We start from the raw sequence: 19,384 nt of genomic DNA, 5'->3' as shown, positions 1-19,384 counted from the left end.
CCCCTTAGCAGCCCCCAATACCTCAGTTTTAAAAACTCAGTCTAAGTGTAGAGACTGTTGAGTTTTCTTCTGTGTAATAAAAGTGTTTAATGTAATATCACTGTTTTTAATAATGATTTTCTTTTTCTCTTGGTTCATTTCTCTCTTTCTACAGGACTGGCTGGAATGAAGAGAGGATCCGGACGGGGTCTCTGCCCTCCGCGGGCACCACCCCCACCATTCTTCTCCTTGGGTTTCCCTTCCCTCAGCGGGTACTATACCAATCAAGGAGCGACTCAGCCTGGGGTCACTGGCCTCAGCGGCCAAACCCGGCTGCCAGCCGAAGGTGAGGGGGTCAGCCCCCCTCACTGGGAGGCTTGGAAATTGCCGCCGTTTGTATAATGAGGAAAGACCTGGCTCAGGGCCAGCGCCTCTCAGCTGTTCGGCGCTAAATAATAAAGCGCCGCCGCCGCCGGAGACGCCGCGGGAGCCGCCGATTCCTCCGAGGCTCAGATCGGCTCATTTGGACCTGGCTGCAAGGCTGCAGGGCTGACCTCCTCACTAGGAAATGTTTTCCTGAGGGGGATATACGGCGATTGGGATCGCGGCGGCTGCCATTTTGATCAACAAATTCCCGCGCCCGCCATTCCTGAAGCGGGTGACAGTTGCTCTCCGCCCTAGCAACAGGGCGCGACCAACGAATTAACTGCGCAGGCGTGTACTTCTGAGGTGCCTAGCGCCATTTTGTTGAGATCGTGTTACCGAGTGGCATTTATTCTCAACGTGTCTGCAGTCTTTCGTTGCATAATATCAACAGTGTGACTTGTAAGTAAATATGGCTGATAAAACCCCTGACAAGGCGTCCCCATCTGTAGTGCCTGTGGATAAAGGCAAGTCAAAGCCTAAGGAAAAGTCTAAGACCCAGGCTTCTTCCTCCTCCCTCAAGGAGGCAGAAAGGAGGATAAAAGCGTTGGAACAGAAATTAGAGGCAGCCCTTTTGACACCAGGGAACCCCTCTTCCTTTTCGGGACAGCTGCTACCACAGCCCAGGGATCAGCCTGCTCCACAATCTGGGTGGAAACCATCTGAGACTTTGTCAGACAGGGACTGGTCACCTGATAGACAGGTCCCCTTTGGGCCTGCTCCTCTGGCGGGATTGCAAGCGAGGCCAGGGTCTGCTGCCCATTCAGTGAGAAGTGCTCCTTCAGCCACCTTCACGCCCACTGCAGCTGGGCTTAGGGTGCAACCAGACACCTGGCAGCAACTGTCACCAGCCTTGCAGGGCCTCATATCGGATGTATATACTCAAGGGATGGCAGCGGGGGTGCATCAGGCTACTCCTCACCCCCGTCCAGCTCAGCCCAAAAACCTGTGGGCTGCACCGCCCCTCTCGGGTGGGGGGTCTTGGATGGAGGATCCTTCACCCTTAGAGGACACAGAAAGGGAATACGAATTTTCTGATGATGAGACACCACCAGACCAACCTGTAGTTGCTGGTCTTTTTAAAGCTCCTTTATTCAAACTGCTGTTGCATAAGGCAAAACAGGTGGCGGATTTGCCAGGTTCCACTAAAGCAGCAGCCACCTCTGAAGGGCCTAAGCCATCTGCTGTGTTATTTCAGGAACCCCAGCCAGAAACTGAGCATGTACCATCATCTGACATATTTCGACAAAGTCTTAAACGTCCATGGCAAGCCCCTGCAGCAGCACAGGGTCCTTCGGTTATAGAAAGGAAATTCTATACACTGGATGAGGACATGGAAAAGCTGTTGGAGTTTCCTCCCATAGATAAGCCTGTAATGACTTTGATATCAAAGGCCTTGGTTCCCTCAGAGACAGGCGACAGCTTGAAACCTGAGGATAGGAAGGCGGAGATTTTGCTGCGAAAATCCCATCAAATGGCCAGCTGGGGGTTTCGGGCAGCCACCGCAGCTTCCTTTTTTAGTCGGGCCTCCATTATGTGGCTGCAGGAGGTGCAAGCCCGCCTTGGACCCGAGGACGGCAGGTTGCGCCAGGACATAAGTAAGCTGCTGGCAGCGGCGGAGTTTTCGGCGGATGCCACCCTCCACGCAGCTAAATTTTCCGCCCGTGGGATGGCAACGACTTTGGCTTCTAGGCGTCTCCTCTGGTTGCGTAGTTGGCCAGCTGACCTCAAATCCAAGTGGAACTTGGCCTCTTCTCCATACCAGGGGGAAAAACTTTTTGGGGAAGCTTTGGACCCTGTCCTCATCGAGGATAAGGACAAAAGAAAGACCCTGCCTAGAGCATATCGGCGCCAGGAGCGTAGGCCTAATCCCTACAATCGACGTCAGCCATTTCGGTGGGACTCGTCCTTGTCTGCTGGGCAGAGCAATAGACCGTATACACAGACCCAGTATGGCCAGCCCACCTTTCGAGGGGACCGTGGGGCCTTTCAGGATAGGCCCAGGGGGTTCCAGCAGGCTCGGCGTCCATTCAGAGGGAACCAAAGGGGCTTCAGGCGCACAAAATGACTTAACTGCCTTTCAGCCCATAGGAGGCAAACTTCAAAAATTCAGTGCCTCTTGGAGAAGTACCTCCACCGACAAATGGGCTATAGCAACCATATCACAGGGACTGCGCCTGGAGTTTCTGCAGCCCCCGCCAAACCGATTTGTGACTTGTCCGCTAATTCGAGACCCAACCAAACAACGTCATCTGCAACTGGAGATAACTCATCTTCTCAAGATCCAAGCGATAGAGATGGTGCCCGAGCATGCCAAGGGCACAGGGTTCTATTCCATTGTGTTCCTAGTGCCGAAGTCATCAGGGGGCTTCAGGACTATCCTAAACCTGAAACTCCTGAATACTTTCATTCGGTATCGCAGATTTCGCATGCACTCCCTACAATCGATCTTGGCCTCTGTTCGGCACAACGATCTTCTCGCCTCTATCGACCTCAAAGAGGCTTACCTGCATGTTCCGGTTTGGCCAGCACATCGTCGATACCTCAGGTTTTGTCTCAACGGGGTCCACTACCAGTATCGGGCCATGCCGTTCGGCCTATCTTCGGCTCCCCGTACATTTACGGAGCTGATGGACATTCTGACAGCACATCTAAGGTCCCAGTCCATCAGAGTTATGGCATACTTGGACGACATAATCGTTATGTCCAAGTCTATGGTCCAAGCGCAACACCATCTGGCGCTCACACGGGAAACTCTGGAGAGGCACGGCTACACGGTCAACGTGGAGAAGAGCCATCTTCATCCCACCACATCGATCCAACACCTCGGCTCCATCATAGACACCGCAGAGGACACGGTCTCGTTAACACCAGAGAGGGTCCTCAATATGCGGAGATTGGTAACCAGCCTTCGTCGACAAAGGCAAATTCCGTTGGCAACATTGTCCAAGGTACTAGGGACTATGGTCTCAGCCATAGGGATTGTGCCTTGGGCTCGCCATCATATGAGGGGCCTCCAATGGTTTCTACTTCCGGCCCAGAGGGACAAGGTGAGTCACTCCCACCGAAAGGTGCGACTCCCAGCTTCGGTCAAGCAGTCGCTGGCATGGTGGTTGTCCCCAGCTTTGACCCAGGGTTCTCCTCTTCGCAGCCACGAGCGTGTGATCATCACAACAGACGCGAGCTTGTCGGGCTGGGGCGCCCATATGGGGCCTCATATGGCTCAGGGCTTGTGGTCTCAGGAGGACTTAACCCAGGTCAATATCAACGTTCTCGAACTCAGAGCGGTTTTCTTAGCCCTTCTGGCCTTCGCTCCCTGGGTTCAGGACAGGCATGTCCTGGTTCTGACGGACAACGTGGCCACAAAAGCCCACCTGAACCATCAAGGAGGTACAAGATCTCATCTCCTCATGGCTCAAGCCACGGACCTCTTCGATTGGGCCGAATCTCATCTGGCCTCTCTGACGGCGGAGCATATTGCCGGGACCAACAATGTGCAGGCGGACTGGCTGAGCAGGTCCACTCTGGATCCTTCGGAGTGGCGCCTGGACCCTGCACTTTTCCAGCAGATAGTACTACGATTTGGTCTTCCATTGGTGGACCTCTTCGCAACCCCAGCAAACACCCAATTGCAGAGATTTTTCTCCCGGTTTCCGACGCCAGGGGCGGAAGGGGTCAACGCTCTGTGGTCAGCATGGCCCCAGGGGTTACTGTATGCCTTTCCCCCGACGTGTCTTATTCAACGGATTTTAGACAAGACAATTCGGGAGGGGGCAGAGATAATAATGGTAGCTCCCTATTGGCCGAGACGGCCTTGGTTTGCAGACCTAGTAGCCCTGTCAGTGTCTCCCCCGTGGAGGATTCCAGATCCCGAGGTAGTGTTAGTTCAGGGGTCAGTTTGCCATCCGGAACCTCAGTGGTTCAAACTGACCGCCTGGCACTTGAAAGGGCGGGTCTGAGACAGCAAGCCCTGCCAGACGAGGTTATCTCCACCATTCAGGCAGCACGTCGCCCATCAACGGTAAGACTCTACCAGGCCACTTGGGCGGCTTTCTGTAGGTTTTGTTCGGGTCACCACCTTAATCCGGGGGAGGCTTCGGTCGTGTCAATCTTACGATTCCTACAGTCAGGGGTAGAGAAAGGGTTAGCCCCGAATACCTTGAAAAGGCATTTAGCGGCTCTGGCAACCATTATCCGGGTACCCCACGCTCGCTCCCTGGCACAAGATCCTTGGATTAGGGACTTTATTAAGGGCGCGATTAACATCCATGCGCCTCCAGTACATAGGTTCCCGACGTGGGACCTTTCCCTGGTACTCAAGGCATTGACAGCCCCTCCTTTCGAGCCGATGAGGACGATTCCACTACGATTGCTCTCCTTAAAGACTGCCTTTTTAGTGGCAATTACGTCGGCACGCAGAGTGTCGGAGTTGTCAGCCCTGTCTACGCGGGCAGATTTGTGTGTATTCCACCCTGATCGGGTAGTTTTGAGGTTAGACCCTACATTTATCCCCAAGGTCAATTCTGGGTTTCATAGGGCTCAAGAGTTAGTGTTGCCAGACTTTTGCACACATGGACAGCACCCTCTCGAGCTCAGATGGCACAAGGTGGATGTTCGGAGGGCCTTGAAAATCTACGTCAGACGGACTGGACATTTCAGGAAATCTGAGCGGCTGTTTGTGTCCTTTGGTCAGCGATCAATGGGTCTGGCAGTGTCAGCTAGATCCATCAGTCGCTGGCTGAAAGACTGTATTGAGGAAGCTTACAAAGCCCGGTCACAGGTACCACCAACCGGGGTGACAGCGCATTCCACTAGAAGTGCAGCCACTTCGGTGGCTTGGAGTACTCAGGCGTCCATAGAGGACATTTGCAGGGCGGCTACGTGGGCGTCTCCTACCACCTTTATACGCCATTACAAACTGGACTCAATAGCTTCGGCGGAAGCTTCGTTTGGGAGACGGGTTTTGCAGCAAGTGTGTTCAACTCCTGCGACCGTAGCTCAGCCTTTTCCCTCCCATGGGCAGTAATCTTTGACATATCCCATGTTGGACTCTCCTTCCAGATGCAGTGGAGAAGAACCGTTGTACATACCTGAACGGTCTTCTCGATGCACTGGAAGGAGAGTCCAAACCCACCCGGCATGGTTGTTTCGCCAGGTCGCCGGAGTTTGGGAGGCAAGTTAAACAGTTATGAGGTTATATGGTTATTGTTCAATAAACAGGTTTTCTTTAAACTGGCTTCGTTTTTAAAACTGAGGTATTGGGGGCTGCTAAGGGGCGGTGACTACCTCATATTTAAATATTTAAATTAACTCAGTCTCTACCAATAAGATTGGTGAATTACCCATGTTGGACTCTCCTTCCAGTGCATCGAGAAGACCGTTCAGGTATGTACAACGGTTCTTTCATCCGGTTGAAGTTATAAAAGACAGTATCTTTAGCATTATATAGATAACAATGGAATCTCTCTCAGGTTATCTATACCTGTGTTCACTATCTTCTATTATAGAAATTTTGTATTTATTTTAAATTTCAATAGAAAGCCTATACAGTGTTCCCTCGATTTTTGCAAGTTCGAAGTTCGCGAAAAGTCTATACCACGGTTTTTCAAAAATATTAATTAAAAAATACTTTGCGGTTTTTTCCTCTATACCACGGTTTTTCCCGCCCGATGACATCATATGTCATCACCAAACTTTTGTCCACCTTTAATAAATATTTTTTTAAATAAACTTTAATAAAGAAACATGGTGAGTAATAATCTAAATGGTTGCTAAGGGAATGGAAAATTGCAATTTAGGGGTTTAAAGTGTCGAGGGAAGGCTTGTGATACTGTTCATAGCCAAAAATAGTGTATTTACTTCCGCATCTCTACTTCGCGGAAGTTCAACTTTCGCAGGCGGTCTTGGAACGCGTCCTCCGCGAAAATCAAGGGAACACTGTATACCTGGATAAGAATCAGTAAAAATATAACAAATGGGTAATGTTATTGAGAAATTAATACAGAATAAAATAATATTTGCAGTTACTTGTACATTACATTTATTTTTGATTCTTCTGTCATAGAGGAAGAGATGGGTACTGTATAACAATACACTATAATTTGTGTGGAAATATGAATGGAGAAATTAATACAAAGTATATTGATGGATATTATTTGCACACCTATACACCTATGGATTATGCAACTTATGCAAGTTGTCAATTTTCATAATTCCTCAGTCATAAAACCTTCATCTGAAATTGCTACAATTGCTAAGATATTTAAAAAAAAAAAAAAAGGCAAAGAAATACAAATCTAACCACAGGACAATGGTGGGAAGCAGGTGGCAGTGGCTGTAAGCTATTTATACACTTCATTTGTCACTGTATGGCATTGGAAAGTAACCAAAAGCTAATGGTTCATATTCAGTATTAATATTCTACAGCTTTCTCTGTAAATAGCCACTAGCTATTTAAGACTATTAATGAATCTATCCATGGCATTAGTAATAGTAAAAACAAGCAGTGGGAATCATTGTGGAATATATAATAATGTACTAATCCCAGTCTAACATAACAAAATGATTTGCAATATGTTAGCGATATTATGTAATATAAAGCTGCTCCAGTTTAGCGCCTTTTTCCTTTAGGGTGGTAAGTATCCTTATTTAATACGATGTCAAGTATAAATCCATGTAATGTCAACAAAATTTAGATTTAGCTACTGTATTTCATTGTTTCCTTTTATATGTTGTCCTTGGAGAGGGGCGGCATATAAATCAAACCAACCAATCAATCCTGAAGGTTAAATTTTTGTTCCTATTTATTTTATCTTTTCTAGCTTTTTTGCTCTGGTTAAGTGAAATAGAAGAAAGATCCCAAATTAAGCAATATGAGATGATTAGGATTACATTGTTGCTTTCCCCTTTTTATTTCACTTTGTTAAGCAAAGAAGAATATAAAACTATAAAACTGCTAGAGGTCCTAGAAGTTAGTTTGAACTACCTTTTCTTTTTTTTACAGTCCTTTGCTATCTAAGCAAAAGCAGTGATCTCATTTGGTTCTTGCTATATCTTTCATATAGGCCACTTTAAACCTAACTGATGCATCCCTCCTACTTTACATTTTTGTTTCATTCCTTTCATATTTTAGAAGTGCAAGATCACTAGGATGTTAAAGAGAAAGATAGCACTTTCTTACTCAATACCCTTTAAAGAGTATGTGTTGTTTATTTGAGACCATGATTAACTTGAAACCTGAACAATGGGTAGCTTTCTGCAGTGATGTTGCTTCTCATTGTTTTCTACAGTGAAATCTTCCATTAGACTTTGAGATGACCTGTAGTTACTGATGATAGGAGCATCCCTAATTATTAGGAGCATCACTAATTATTCAGGCAGTTCTCATGTAATTACCACAGTTGTAATCAATGAGTTTGTCCAGGGGCCATTTGAAAGCATATCACTTTCTTGCATGGCTCATGAAACCACATGAAAGCGTATTTAATGTGATTTTAGAAGGCTATGTGTGCTCTTGTGTGACCTCCGGACTCTCTGGGAGTTAAATGAAAGGGCAAAGCTCTTATTTATGTATGTATGTATATGTTTATATAAAAGCATTGATAAAGCTGATGGATCATGAATTGAATATTCTATATAAATAGTCATAAGAAACCCAAAGAAACCTCAGGATGGTATGGAAAACATGCAATATGTATACATTCAAGAAAGTATACATATATAATCTCCTTTTTTATTTAAGCACCAAATTATTTTATTTCATGGTCATTTCTAATAGCAGTTTGCAATTATTTGTGCTGTCATCAGTTATTTGTGTTGTCATAAAAATGAGAATGGCACACAAATTCATCTCTTAAATTTGTAATTGTAATCTAAGAATTGTTTTAAAAGTATTTATATGCTAGCAACCATGGGGGTTTTTTTCATGACTGTACATGTATATATACCTTCCATGGAACAGCATGCAAACATTTTGTTAAAGTTACTTTTTTATTCCTATGTCCTTCACTGAAGATTTGTACACTTCTATCTGAAATGGTCATCCTCTGTACAATTAGGCCAGGAATATTATTAACAAGGGAGATCAGAGCAGCAAAAAGGAACTATTCTGAAAAGCTAAAGAATTAATTCTCAACAAATGAACTAGCAAACGTGGAAAACTCTAAAAAACATCACTGGTTACAGCAAACCACCTTCCCAAGCTGAAGGAAATTCAGGCAGATGACCTGAATGTGTTCTACTGAAAAGAAACTACAACCATCTATCTGCACAACCTCCATCCCAGACACACCAACAACAGCCAAATCTTCTACAAATGAACACATCCCATTGGGTTTACAACCCCTAGTAATAACAGAAAATGAAGTGAAAGATCTATTTCAGAGACAGAAGCATGGAAAAACACCAGGCCCAGACAAGATAACTCCTTCTTGCTTAAAAGTCTGCGCTGATCAATTGGCCCCCATCTTCACCCTAATTTTCAACAAATCACTAGAGTTGTGCTACGTTCCTTCCTGCTTCAAACGTTCTCCTATTATCCCAGTGCCGAAGAAGCCCTCCATCAAGGAACTGAATGACTACAGACCAGCTGCTCTAACATCTGTAGTTATGAAAACCTTTGAAAGGCTAGTGATGTTCCCCTTGAAAACCATCACGGATCCACTGTTAGACCCCCTGCAATTTGCTTACTAAGCAAATAGATCGACAGATAACGCTGTTAATATGGCTCTATACTACATCCTACATCTTGAATCTCCAATGACCTACGCTAGGGTCCTCTTTGTAGACTTCAATTCAACATTCAACACCATCATACTGGACATTCTCTTAACCAAACTAAATCGGCTAGTGGTACCTGAACACACTTGTAAGTGGGTCAGAAGCTTCCTAACAGACAGGAAGCAGCAGGTGACGCTAGGAAAAATCACATCAGATACATGTACAATTAGCACAGTACAAGACTGTGTACTCTCACCACTTCTGTCTATACACCAATGACTGCATCTCAAACAATCCATCTGTTAAGCTACTGAAGTTTGCAGACGATACAACAGTGATCGCACTGATTTGAGACAGTGAGGAATCCGCATATAGACAGGAGGTTGAACAACTAACCTTGTGGTGTGACCGGAACAATCTAAAACTGAACACACTCAAAACCGTAGAAATGGTGGTAGACTTTAGGAGAAACCCTGCCATCCTTCCACCTCTCACAATACTAGACAACACAGTATCAACAGTAGAGACCTTCAAATTTCTAGGTTCTATCATATCTCAAGACCTAAAACGGTCACCTAACATCAAAAACATCATCAAAAAGGCACAACAAAGAATTTTCTTTCTGTGCCAACTCAAACTGCCCAAGGAGCTTCTGATAAAGTTCTACAGAGGAATCACTGAGTCTGTCATCTGCCCCTCTATAACTCTCTGGTTTGGTTCTGCAACCCAACAAGACCGACACAGACTTCAGAGGATAATCAGAACTGCAGAAAAAACAATTGCTGCCAACCTGCCTTCCATTGAGGACCTGTATGCTGCACGAGTCAAAAAGAGGGTGATGAAAATATTTACTGACCCATCACATCCTGGACACAAATTGTTTCAACTCCTACCCTCAAAACGTCGCTACAGAGCACTGCACAGCAAGACAACTAAACACAAGAACAGTTTCCCCCCCGAACACCATCACTCTACTAAACAAATAATTCCCTCAACACTGTCAACTTTTTACTAAGTCTGCACTTCTATTTCTACTAGTTTTTTCTCATTATTTCTATCATCCTTTTCCTCCCACTTAGGACTGTATGACTGTAACTTGTTGCTTGTATCCTAAGATTTTTATTAATATTGATTGTTTCTTGATTGTTTATTTGATTGTTGTACCACATGATTCTTGACAAATGTATCTTTTTCTTTTATGTACACTGAGAGCATATGCACCAAGATAAATTCCTTGTGTGTCCAATCACACTTGGCCAATAAAGAATTCTATTCTATTCTATTCTATTCCACCATGCGTGCAGCTTCAGGACAGATACACATGGAGTGATGAAGGAGGAAGGGGACATCTAACTAGCCAGCCAATTCAGCCTAATGAAACCATGACGATCAATGGGATGACAGATGAATCAGCCAGATTGCCCTCACATTTTTTATTCCAATACTAGATTTGTCTACAAGATCATCAATGTCTGTGCCATGAAGCATGATACTCTGGGTTAGAAAAAGAAGGCAACAGTCTGCAATCAAAATTAAACAATCACTTTGCTTCCATGATTTGGAGAAATATCTGCAAAAACTGTTTATATTTTTATCCTGGTTCATATATGGTTGTTTTAGCGGATATCTCACCCTATTTGAACAAGAGTTTATCTTGAGTGAGGGTCTTCCATAAAGTTCCAGTTGAGTTGCTATATGCATATACAAATAAATAAATAAAATGTGAGCCATGTCTAGGATCAATAAAATATAATAGTTTAATAGAGATTTTTTTTCTATTTCTTCTGATGCTAGTGTACTCAGTCTCAAATGTACCCCAAATCTTTTTTCAAATAATTCTTATGGAAACACGCAGAGGGTGTTTGATATTTTTCTAGCAAATATAATTTTGTGCACAGAAAGTTATAGTTTTCAATGCTACATTTGAAGCTGTTTTATAGGCAATAACTAATTTCTCTCATACTTGCTCATAAGTCAGGAATCCAATAAAACTATCTGCGGGGTGTGTACTAGGATTCATGCATATATTTTTGCCCTGTAATTTATTTTATACTTCTTGTTTTTTAGGGGAGTTGGTTGCATTTTTGTGGAAATGATTCAAGGAGTTGCTGCTTTTCCAGGAATGAAAGATATTCAAGATCAGCTTGAAAGAATTTTTCTGGTAAGTTCATCTAAAGTTTTAAATGAGATTTAATTTTGTTACCTCCCTGCTCTTACATAAAAATTGAAAACTTGGAATTGTTTTAGATTATTAGTCCTTTCGAACAAAACGGTGCAATTATATACAGTGATACCTCGTCTTACAAACACCTCATCATACAAACTTTTCGAGATACAAACCCGGGGTTTAAGATTTTTTTGCCTCTTCTTAAAAAATATTTTCACCTTACAAACCCATCGCCACCACTGGGATACCCCGCCTCCGGACTTCCGTTGCCAGCAAAGCACAACCTCCGGACTTCCGTGTTTTTGTGATGCTGCAGGGGAATCCCAGCAGCGCAAAAATGGGCGCTTCGCTGGCAACGGAAGTCCAGAGGTAGGGTTTCCCAGCGAGGGGAGCCTCAGTGAAATCACAATTGCAAAAACATAGAGGTCCGGAGGTGAGGTTTCGAGGACTTCAGTGTTTTTGTGATGCTGCGATTTCACTGATGCTCCCTTCGCTAGGAAACCCACTCCGGACTTCCGTTGCCAGCGAAGTGCTTGTTTTTGCGATGCTGGGATTCCCATGCTGGGATTCCCCTGCAGCATTGCAAAAACACAGAAGTCCAGGGGGGGGTTTCCCATGGAGGGGAGCCTCAGGGGAATCCCAGCAGCGCAAAAACGCGCGCTTCGTCTGGCAAAAGGGGTGAATTTTGGGCTTGCACGCATTAATCACTTTCCATTGATTCCTATGGGAAACATTGTTTTATCTTACAAACATTTCACCTTAAGAATCTCGTCCCAGAACCAATTAAGTTTGTAAGACAAGGTATCACTGTATTTGTAAAACACATATGGTACATTAACTAAATAATAATAAATAATAATAATAATTTATTAGATTTATATGCCGCCCTTCTCTGAAGACTCGGGGCGGCTCACAACAGTAATAAAAACAGTATAGCAATGGAACAAATCTAATAATAAAAAATATATAAAAAACCCCAACAAAAAAAATCCCTCTTTTTTTTAAAAAAAGCCTTAAAGTTTTGGGTGTTTTTATTCTCCTCCCCTCACCTTCTTTCTTTGGCAGCAACTGTCTTCCTCCTCTTCCTCCTCCTCCTCCTCCTCCTCCTCCCACCCAAATTCCAAGCTTTTATTTCTTTCCTAATGGCTTTGCAGACATTATTTGCTTTTACAGTGATTCCTATGGGAAAAAATGCTTCTACTTACAAACTTTCCTACTTAAGAACCTGATCATGGAACGAATTAAGTTCTTAAGTAATACCACTGTATTTCAAAAAGTCAGTTTTGTCATTTGCTTGTGAAGTTCTCTACATGGTTTCATTGCTTTATTCCCACTGTTTCAATTATTTTGTTTGAACATTTCTCTAAAATGCTTCTCATGACATCCAGCTGAGTTGGCTTCCTCCTTTGTAATTTGATATTCACCTTGTTTATTTAATCAAACTTGGCTTTCCCATTATTTTATATTCTTTGACTCCCTCTTGTGGCCAAAGAGCAAATCTTTTAGGCGGCAGACCTAGAAATCTGAAATATCTCAGTCAGGTTCAGTTAAGGTTGGAAGCTTTTACTCAGAGTTATAGGTTATAGATCCTATTATCAAACGAGCATGGCAGATTCATATAAATAGGGACAATTGTGCTTAAAAAATTCAGTTTGTATGTTTCTCAGAGACTGATTATAAAAATAAAGTTATTAAAAGCTTCCTTATTTTAGCTTATCATTGATGTTCCTCGTCATCATCAATGAGCATTCATGATTTTTCTAAAATGGTAATAGCTCTTCAAAAGGTGAATAGTACAAGTCTATAGAAAGAACCTCTTTTGCATCAATAAGGGTAAACAATAGAAAGAGATTTTTAAGATAGAGAAGACATGAAGTATTGTACTGAAAAAGTATTTTGAAAAAAGAAATAGTTGGACATTTTCCCCACTGCAAACAAACTGCTAATCCTGCCTCCTAGTTGATGACTTATCAGCCAACTCTCACAAACTGAAGTTATGTAGATTATTTTAGAAGCTGTTTTCTAGTAAATTTACTGTCTATGCTGAGTTCTTCATTTGGAAAAAAATGAGCTCTAGAGATCTTCACCAGGGAGCAGTCAGATGGCTACTGAATGTCCACATTTTATTCTTTTTAAATAAATTGAATTCTGGTAATTAGCATTCTGATTTAAATTTGAACCAAATTAGACGTCCATTAAATTACAGTAGAACCCCGACTTACGAGACTAATTGGTTCTGGAAGGAGGCTCGTAAGTCGGAACGCTCGTATGACGAAACATTGTTTCCCATAGGAAACAATGTAAAGTCAATTAATCCGTGCAACAACAAAAACCGCTGCCGCCGAACGCGGAAGTTAGCGTTCAGCTTCAGGAGACAGCTGCGAAGCGGCGCGCATGTTTTAAAACGTGGCAGCTGGCCTGGGGGGCTCGGGGGGAAGCCCCCGAACCCCCCAGGCCGGCTGCGACGTTTTAAAACACCCGCGCCGCTTCGCAGCTGTCTCCTGAAGCCGAACGCAGAAGTTAGCGTTCGGCTTCAGGAGACAGCTGCGAAGCGGCGCGCATGTTTTAAAAGGTTGCAGCCGGCCTGGGGGGCTTGCCAGCACCCCCCCGAGCCCCCCAGGCCGGCTGCAACCTTTTAAAACACGCGGGATACGAGCTCCTTGGCGCTCGTATCCCGAATGTGAGCTCGGGAGGCGAACAAAAATGTTGCTCCCCTCCCAGCTCTTATCTCGAGTAGCTCGTAAGTAGAGCTGCTCGTATGTCGAGGTTCCACTGTATTTCTTATTTCTGGTTTTCTTTGTTCTCTGAGAGAACAAAGTATTTTCACAATACAAAATCTGCAAAGCATATTATATAAAATGATGTTACAGCTTTCAAATAAAGACTTTTATTATGTAAGTCATTATAGGGAACTGCTCGCAACCATGAGAGGTGGAATGACCTGTTTGCGAGCATGGGCCCTGGTGCTTGTAATTGCACTCACTCAAATGAAGATGTGTGTGCTCCTGAAATAAGGTTCAGTTTAAGCAATGAGTACAAATACTGTTAAGTTTCTTCTTCCTTGGTGTTTTCTGACATAGAATTCAAAAGAGTTGGGATGTAGGCAGAGTGATCCTGGGTATTAATGATAGCCTAATCAAATTTAAAATGCTTAAAGAAGAATTAAACTACTGGAAGTGATAGTAAGATCAATTAAAAACAAGCATTTTTTTTACATTGCTGTTGTTTTTTTTATTTTTATACAATAATTTATATGCTACTTGTTCCACAGCTCACATTAGAGAACCATCTTTCAGCTGTGGCGAGGGGGGCGTTTGCCCAGGTTCGCCTGGTGCACCAGTTGCGGCCCTATCTGGATCGGGACTCGCTACTCACAGTCACTCATGCCCTCATCACCTTGAGGTTCGACTACTGTAATGCTCTCTACATGGGGCTACCTTTGAAAAGTGTTCGGAAACTTCAGATCGTGCAGAATGCAGCTGCGAGAGCAGTCATGGGCCTACCTAGGTATGCCCATGTTTTACCAACACTCCGCAGTCTGCATTGGCTGCCGATCAACTTCTGGTCACAATTCAAAGTGTTGGTTATGACCTTTAAAGCCCTTCATGGCACTGGACCAGAATATCTCCGAGACCGCCTGCTGCCGCACGAATCCCAGCGACCAATTAGGTCCCACAGAGTGGGCCTTCTCCGGGTCCCGTCAACTAAACAATGTCGGTTGGTGGGCCCCAGGGGAAGAGCCTTCTCCGTGGCGGCCCCGACCCTCTGGAACCAACTCCCCCCGGAGATTAGAACTGCCCCTACTCTCCTTGCCTTTCGCAAGCTCCTTAAGACCCACCTGTGTCGCCAGGCATGGGGGAACTGAGACATCTCCCCCGGGCATATACAATTTATGAATGGTATGTGTGTATGTATGTGTGTTTAGAAATGGGGTTTTTAAATGTTTTTAGTAGAAATTTAGATTTGTTATAAATTGTATTTTTTGCACTTTGTTGTGAGCCGCCCCGAGTCTGCGGAGAGGGGCGGCATACAAATCTAAATAAACATAAACATAAACAATATAAAAACCACAATCCAACAAATTATAAAATAAAAATCTCATAATAAAAAATATATTTCACTTCTCAAACAACAATATATAATTAAAAATATCCAGTGAATTACTATACCAATATTGTTGGACAACTTTTGTCAAATATTAATAGGAAGAGAGCCATCCACTTTACATTATTCTCTGCTATTTAAAAGAAGATTCAAAACTGGGCCTCTTCAAATCAAGCATTTATTTTAAAAATGTTCTTCATTTTGTTAAGTTGTCTAGAACAGTGGTTCCCAAACTTGGCAACTTTAAGACTTGTGGACTCCAACTCCCAGAATTCTCCAGCCAGCATAGCATAGCATAGCTGGCTGGAGAATCCTGGGAGTTGAAGTCCACAAGTCTTAAAGTTGCCAAGTTTGGGAACCCCTGGTCTAGAACAAAAATAAAGCAGTCTTTAAAAAAATAAGTCTGATAATTTGAACATTCTACAGATATTTATGGTTATTGACTTACCTCCTTGCATCTAATTTCAGCAGTCGGATTACGCAATAAAATATAATTCTGCCTCTACCTCCCAGCAATTTGCCTCCTTACAGCTTTAGTTTTACTTTCAGTTTTAGCATGTGACCTACATGCAGTCTCAATCAGCTGAGGGTCAGTTGCTTGGCTTAACATGCTCTGTTCTGTTTGCTGCAAGGAGATAAATTGATTGGGCGGAAAAGATCAAAGGGTGATATGGCTAGGTGGAGCTACATTCGGTGTATAAGACGCACACAAGTTTTCACCCTCTTTTTGGTGGTAAAAAGGTGCCAGTTATACTCCGAAAAATTATGATAGATCAAGAGTCGGCAATGTTAAACACTCAAAGAGCCATTTGGACCCATTTACCACAGAAAAGAGAACACCAGGAATAGTTTACATTTTGTGCTTTTTAAAGTTATGAAATCAGTTATTGTATATGAAAGCTTGCAACTCGGTACTTTTCAAAATGTAGCTATAAGGCCAGGTTTTTCTTCAGGAAGTTGGGTTTTTTAATATTAACTTACTAAAGAAGAACTTACTGAATTTAATTCACCTCCATGAACAAACTGCTAATAAAAATTTTACTACATCATATTACAGTGAACCCTCGATCATCGCGAGGGTTCCGTTCCAGGACCCCACGCGATGATCGATTTTTAGCAAAGTAGCGGTGCGGAAGTAAAAACACCATCTGCGCGTGCGCAGATGGTGTTTTTGCTTCCACTGCCGCCCGCCCTTCGCCCGCCCACCCCGTTGCTCGCGCCTGGGGTGCGCGCGCGGTAGGGACTCCCTAGATCCGCTTCCCAGCTGGGGAGCGAAGCTGGGATGTCCCCAAGCGCGCGCGCTTTCCCCAGCAACGCGCGCGCGGTGGGGGCTCCCTAGATCCGCTTCCCAACTGGGGAGCGAAGCTGGGATGTCCCCAAGCGTGCGCGCTTTCCCCAGCAACGCGCGCGCGGTGGGGACTCCCTAGATCCGCTTCCCAGCTGGGGAGCGAAGCTGGGATGTCCTCAAGCGCGTGCGCTTTCCCCAGCAACGCGCGCGCGGTGGGGACTCCCTAGATCCGCTTCCCAGCTGGGAAGCGGAGCTAGGCTGCCCCAAACTCGCGCGCGCCGCCCGCCCGCCCACGCTGTTGCCGGCTCCGCTTCCCAGCTGGGAAGCGGAGCTAGGCTGCCCCAAGCTCGTGCGCGCCGCCCGCCCGCCCACGCTGTTGCCGGCTCCGCTTCCCAGCTGGGAAGCGGAGCTAGGCTGCCCCAAGCTCGCGCTCCAGCCCACCGCCGCTGGGGTCTTACGGGGCAAGAGGGGGAAGACCCAGGGAAGCCTCTGCCCGGCGGGGAAACTCCACCATCTACGCATGCGTGGAAGGGCACGCATGCGCAGATGGTGGAGTTTACTTCCGGGTTGAAAACTAGCGAAATAGCCCTTTCGCGATCCTTGAGGACGCGAAACTCGAGGGTTCACTGTATTGTATTTTCAACAAATATAAGATTATCCTCCCATTTTAGAAAATAAATTATTTAGAAAAGAATCTAGTGTTGTTTTGAGAGAATATAGTAATAAGTTGTTAGCGAGGTAGAGGACATTCTAAATGAAATTGTGTGCTTCCATCTGCTGGGCATACTAAATTTTGCTTGGCAGGTTTAACTTAGCAAAAGCTCTAAGGCAATCTGTCTCTGTGTTCACAGAATATTCAGTTTAAATGAATTAAAAAATCCATCATTTTATTAATACACTTATGTATACCGTTCAGTTCTGAATTAGTGGCATTAAACTCCTTTTAATTAGGCAATAATAATTAGGGATAATAGCTTTTTCAATGTATAAATAATTTGTGATAAAAATAGTTACCGTATAAAGTTTGATTAATATTTATACATCATATAAATTTTATATACATTAAAATAATTTTGACTTAGGTAAACATTAATCCAGGTTTAAAATATTTCATAATAAATTATCATCTATATTAAAAATAAATATATTTTTCTTCATTTTTTAAACAGGTTCTGGGAACTCCAAATGAAGAAACATGGCCTGGAGTTGACACTCTACCACATTTCAAGCCAGGTAGGTGGTATTATTATTATTATTATTATTATTATTATTATTATTATTATTATTAATTAGATCTGTATTGCTAAGAACATTAAAAGAACTGCTTTTTAAAAATAAAATTATGATTGGAAAAATATAAAATTTATTTTGAAATAAATTTTGTAGCTTTCAGTTTTATGTGGAAGGGTGAAGGTATTTCTAAATGAATGAATATGTTCTTTTACTTTCACGGTTCATCTTGATTTAAGAAGAGAAAAGTTTTGACACTAGGTGGCAGTCAAGAAACAATTCTGATCTGTTATTGTTCAAAGGTGCTATATGCCTAATGTTTTTTATATATATAATTTTATTTTATATTTTTTAAGAACTTGAAAATGAAAATGAAATTTCAACATTTTGAAGTAATTGCATACTTTAAAATGTTAACGCTTTGCCTGTTATCACTTGAACGTAACTTTGAAACAGTGATCTTTGCAAATGGAAAGTTTAATTAAAAAGTAAAGTTAAAAAGGTAAAGGACTCCCTGTGGATTTAATCCACTAGTAGTAGCAAAATACAGTGATACCTCGTCTTACGAACTTAATTGGTTCCGAGATGAGGTTTGTAAGGTGAAAAGTTTGTAAGATGAAACAATGTTTCCCATAGGAATCAATGGAAAAGCGATTAATGCGTGCAAGCCCAAAACTCACCCCTTTTGCCAGCCGAAGCACCCGTTTTTGCACTGCTGGTAATCCCCTGAGGCTCCCCTCCATGGGAAACCCCACCTCTGGACTTCCGTGTTTTTGCGATGCTGCAGGGGAATCCCAGCAGCGCAAAAACGGGTGCTTCGGCTGGCAATGGAAGTCCAGAGATGGGGTTTCTCAGCGAGGGGAGCCTCAGTGAAATTGCAGCATCGCAAAAACACGGAAGTCCTCGAAACCCCACTCCGGACTTTCGTGTTTTTGTGATGCTGCGATTTCTCTGAGGCTCCCCTCGCTGGGAAACCCCACCTCTGGACTTCCATTGCCAGCCGAAGCACCTGTTTTTGCGCTGCTGGGATTCCCCTGCAGCATCGCAAAAACACGGAAGTCCAGAGGTGGGGTTTCCCATGGAGGGGAGCCTCAGGGAAATCCCAGCAGTGCAAAAACGGGTGCTTCACTGGCAACAGATTCAGGAGGTGGGACATTCCAGTGTGGCGGCTTAGGTTTATAAGGTGAAAATAGTTTGTAAGAAGAGGCAAAAAAATCTTAAAACCCGGGTTTGTATCTCAAAAAGTTTGTATGACGAGGGGTTTGTAAGACGATGTATCACTGTATAATGGATGGTGCTCATCTCCATTTCAAGGCCTTTGAGCCAGCAACTCTTCCAGCCAATAAGCCCTTAACCACTGTGTCACAAAATAGAAAAGTTTCCATTATTTTAATACTATGTATTTGTAATTGTAAATAGTATGATTAGTAAAAATTCCCATTTATATTCTATGCTTTCTCAAAACTACTCAATTC

At 43.6% G+C, this 19,384-nt stretch overlaps 1 protein-coding gene across 1 annotated transcript in view; it reads left to right on the top strand.

Annotated features, from left to right (window-relative positions):
• Positions 1 to 19,384, top strand: part of CDK14 (cyclin dependent kinase 14) — a 261,312-nt gene that overhangs the window by 163,590 nt on the left and 78,338 nt on the right. Inside the window, exons 10-11 of the mRNA XM_070729146.1 lie at positions 11,188 to 11,281; positions 17,849 to 17,912. Coding sequence (XP_070585247.1) covers positions 11,188 to 11,281; positions 17,849 to 17,912 — 158 coding nt within the window. The remainder of the gene's footprint in view (positions 1 to 11,187; positions 11,282 to 17,848; positions 17,913 to 19,384) is intronic.

The sequence above is a fragment of the Erythrolamprus reginae genome, chromosome Z (genome assembly GCF_031021105.1).
Source record: "Erythrolamprus reginae isolate rEryReg1 chromosome Z, rEryReg1.hap1, whole genome shotgun sequence".
NCBI classification, from domain to species: Eukaryota; Metazoa; Chordata; class Lepidosauria; order Squamata; family Dipsadidae; genus Erythrolamprus; species Erythrolamprus reginae.
The sequence above is the reverse complement of the archived record's forward strand: the minus strand, read 5'-3'. Positions and strand labels throughout refer to the sequence as shown.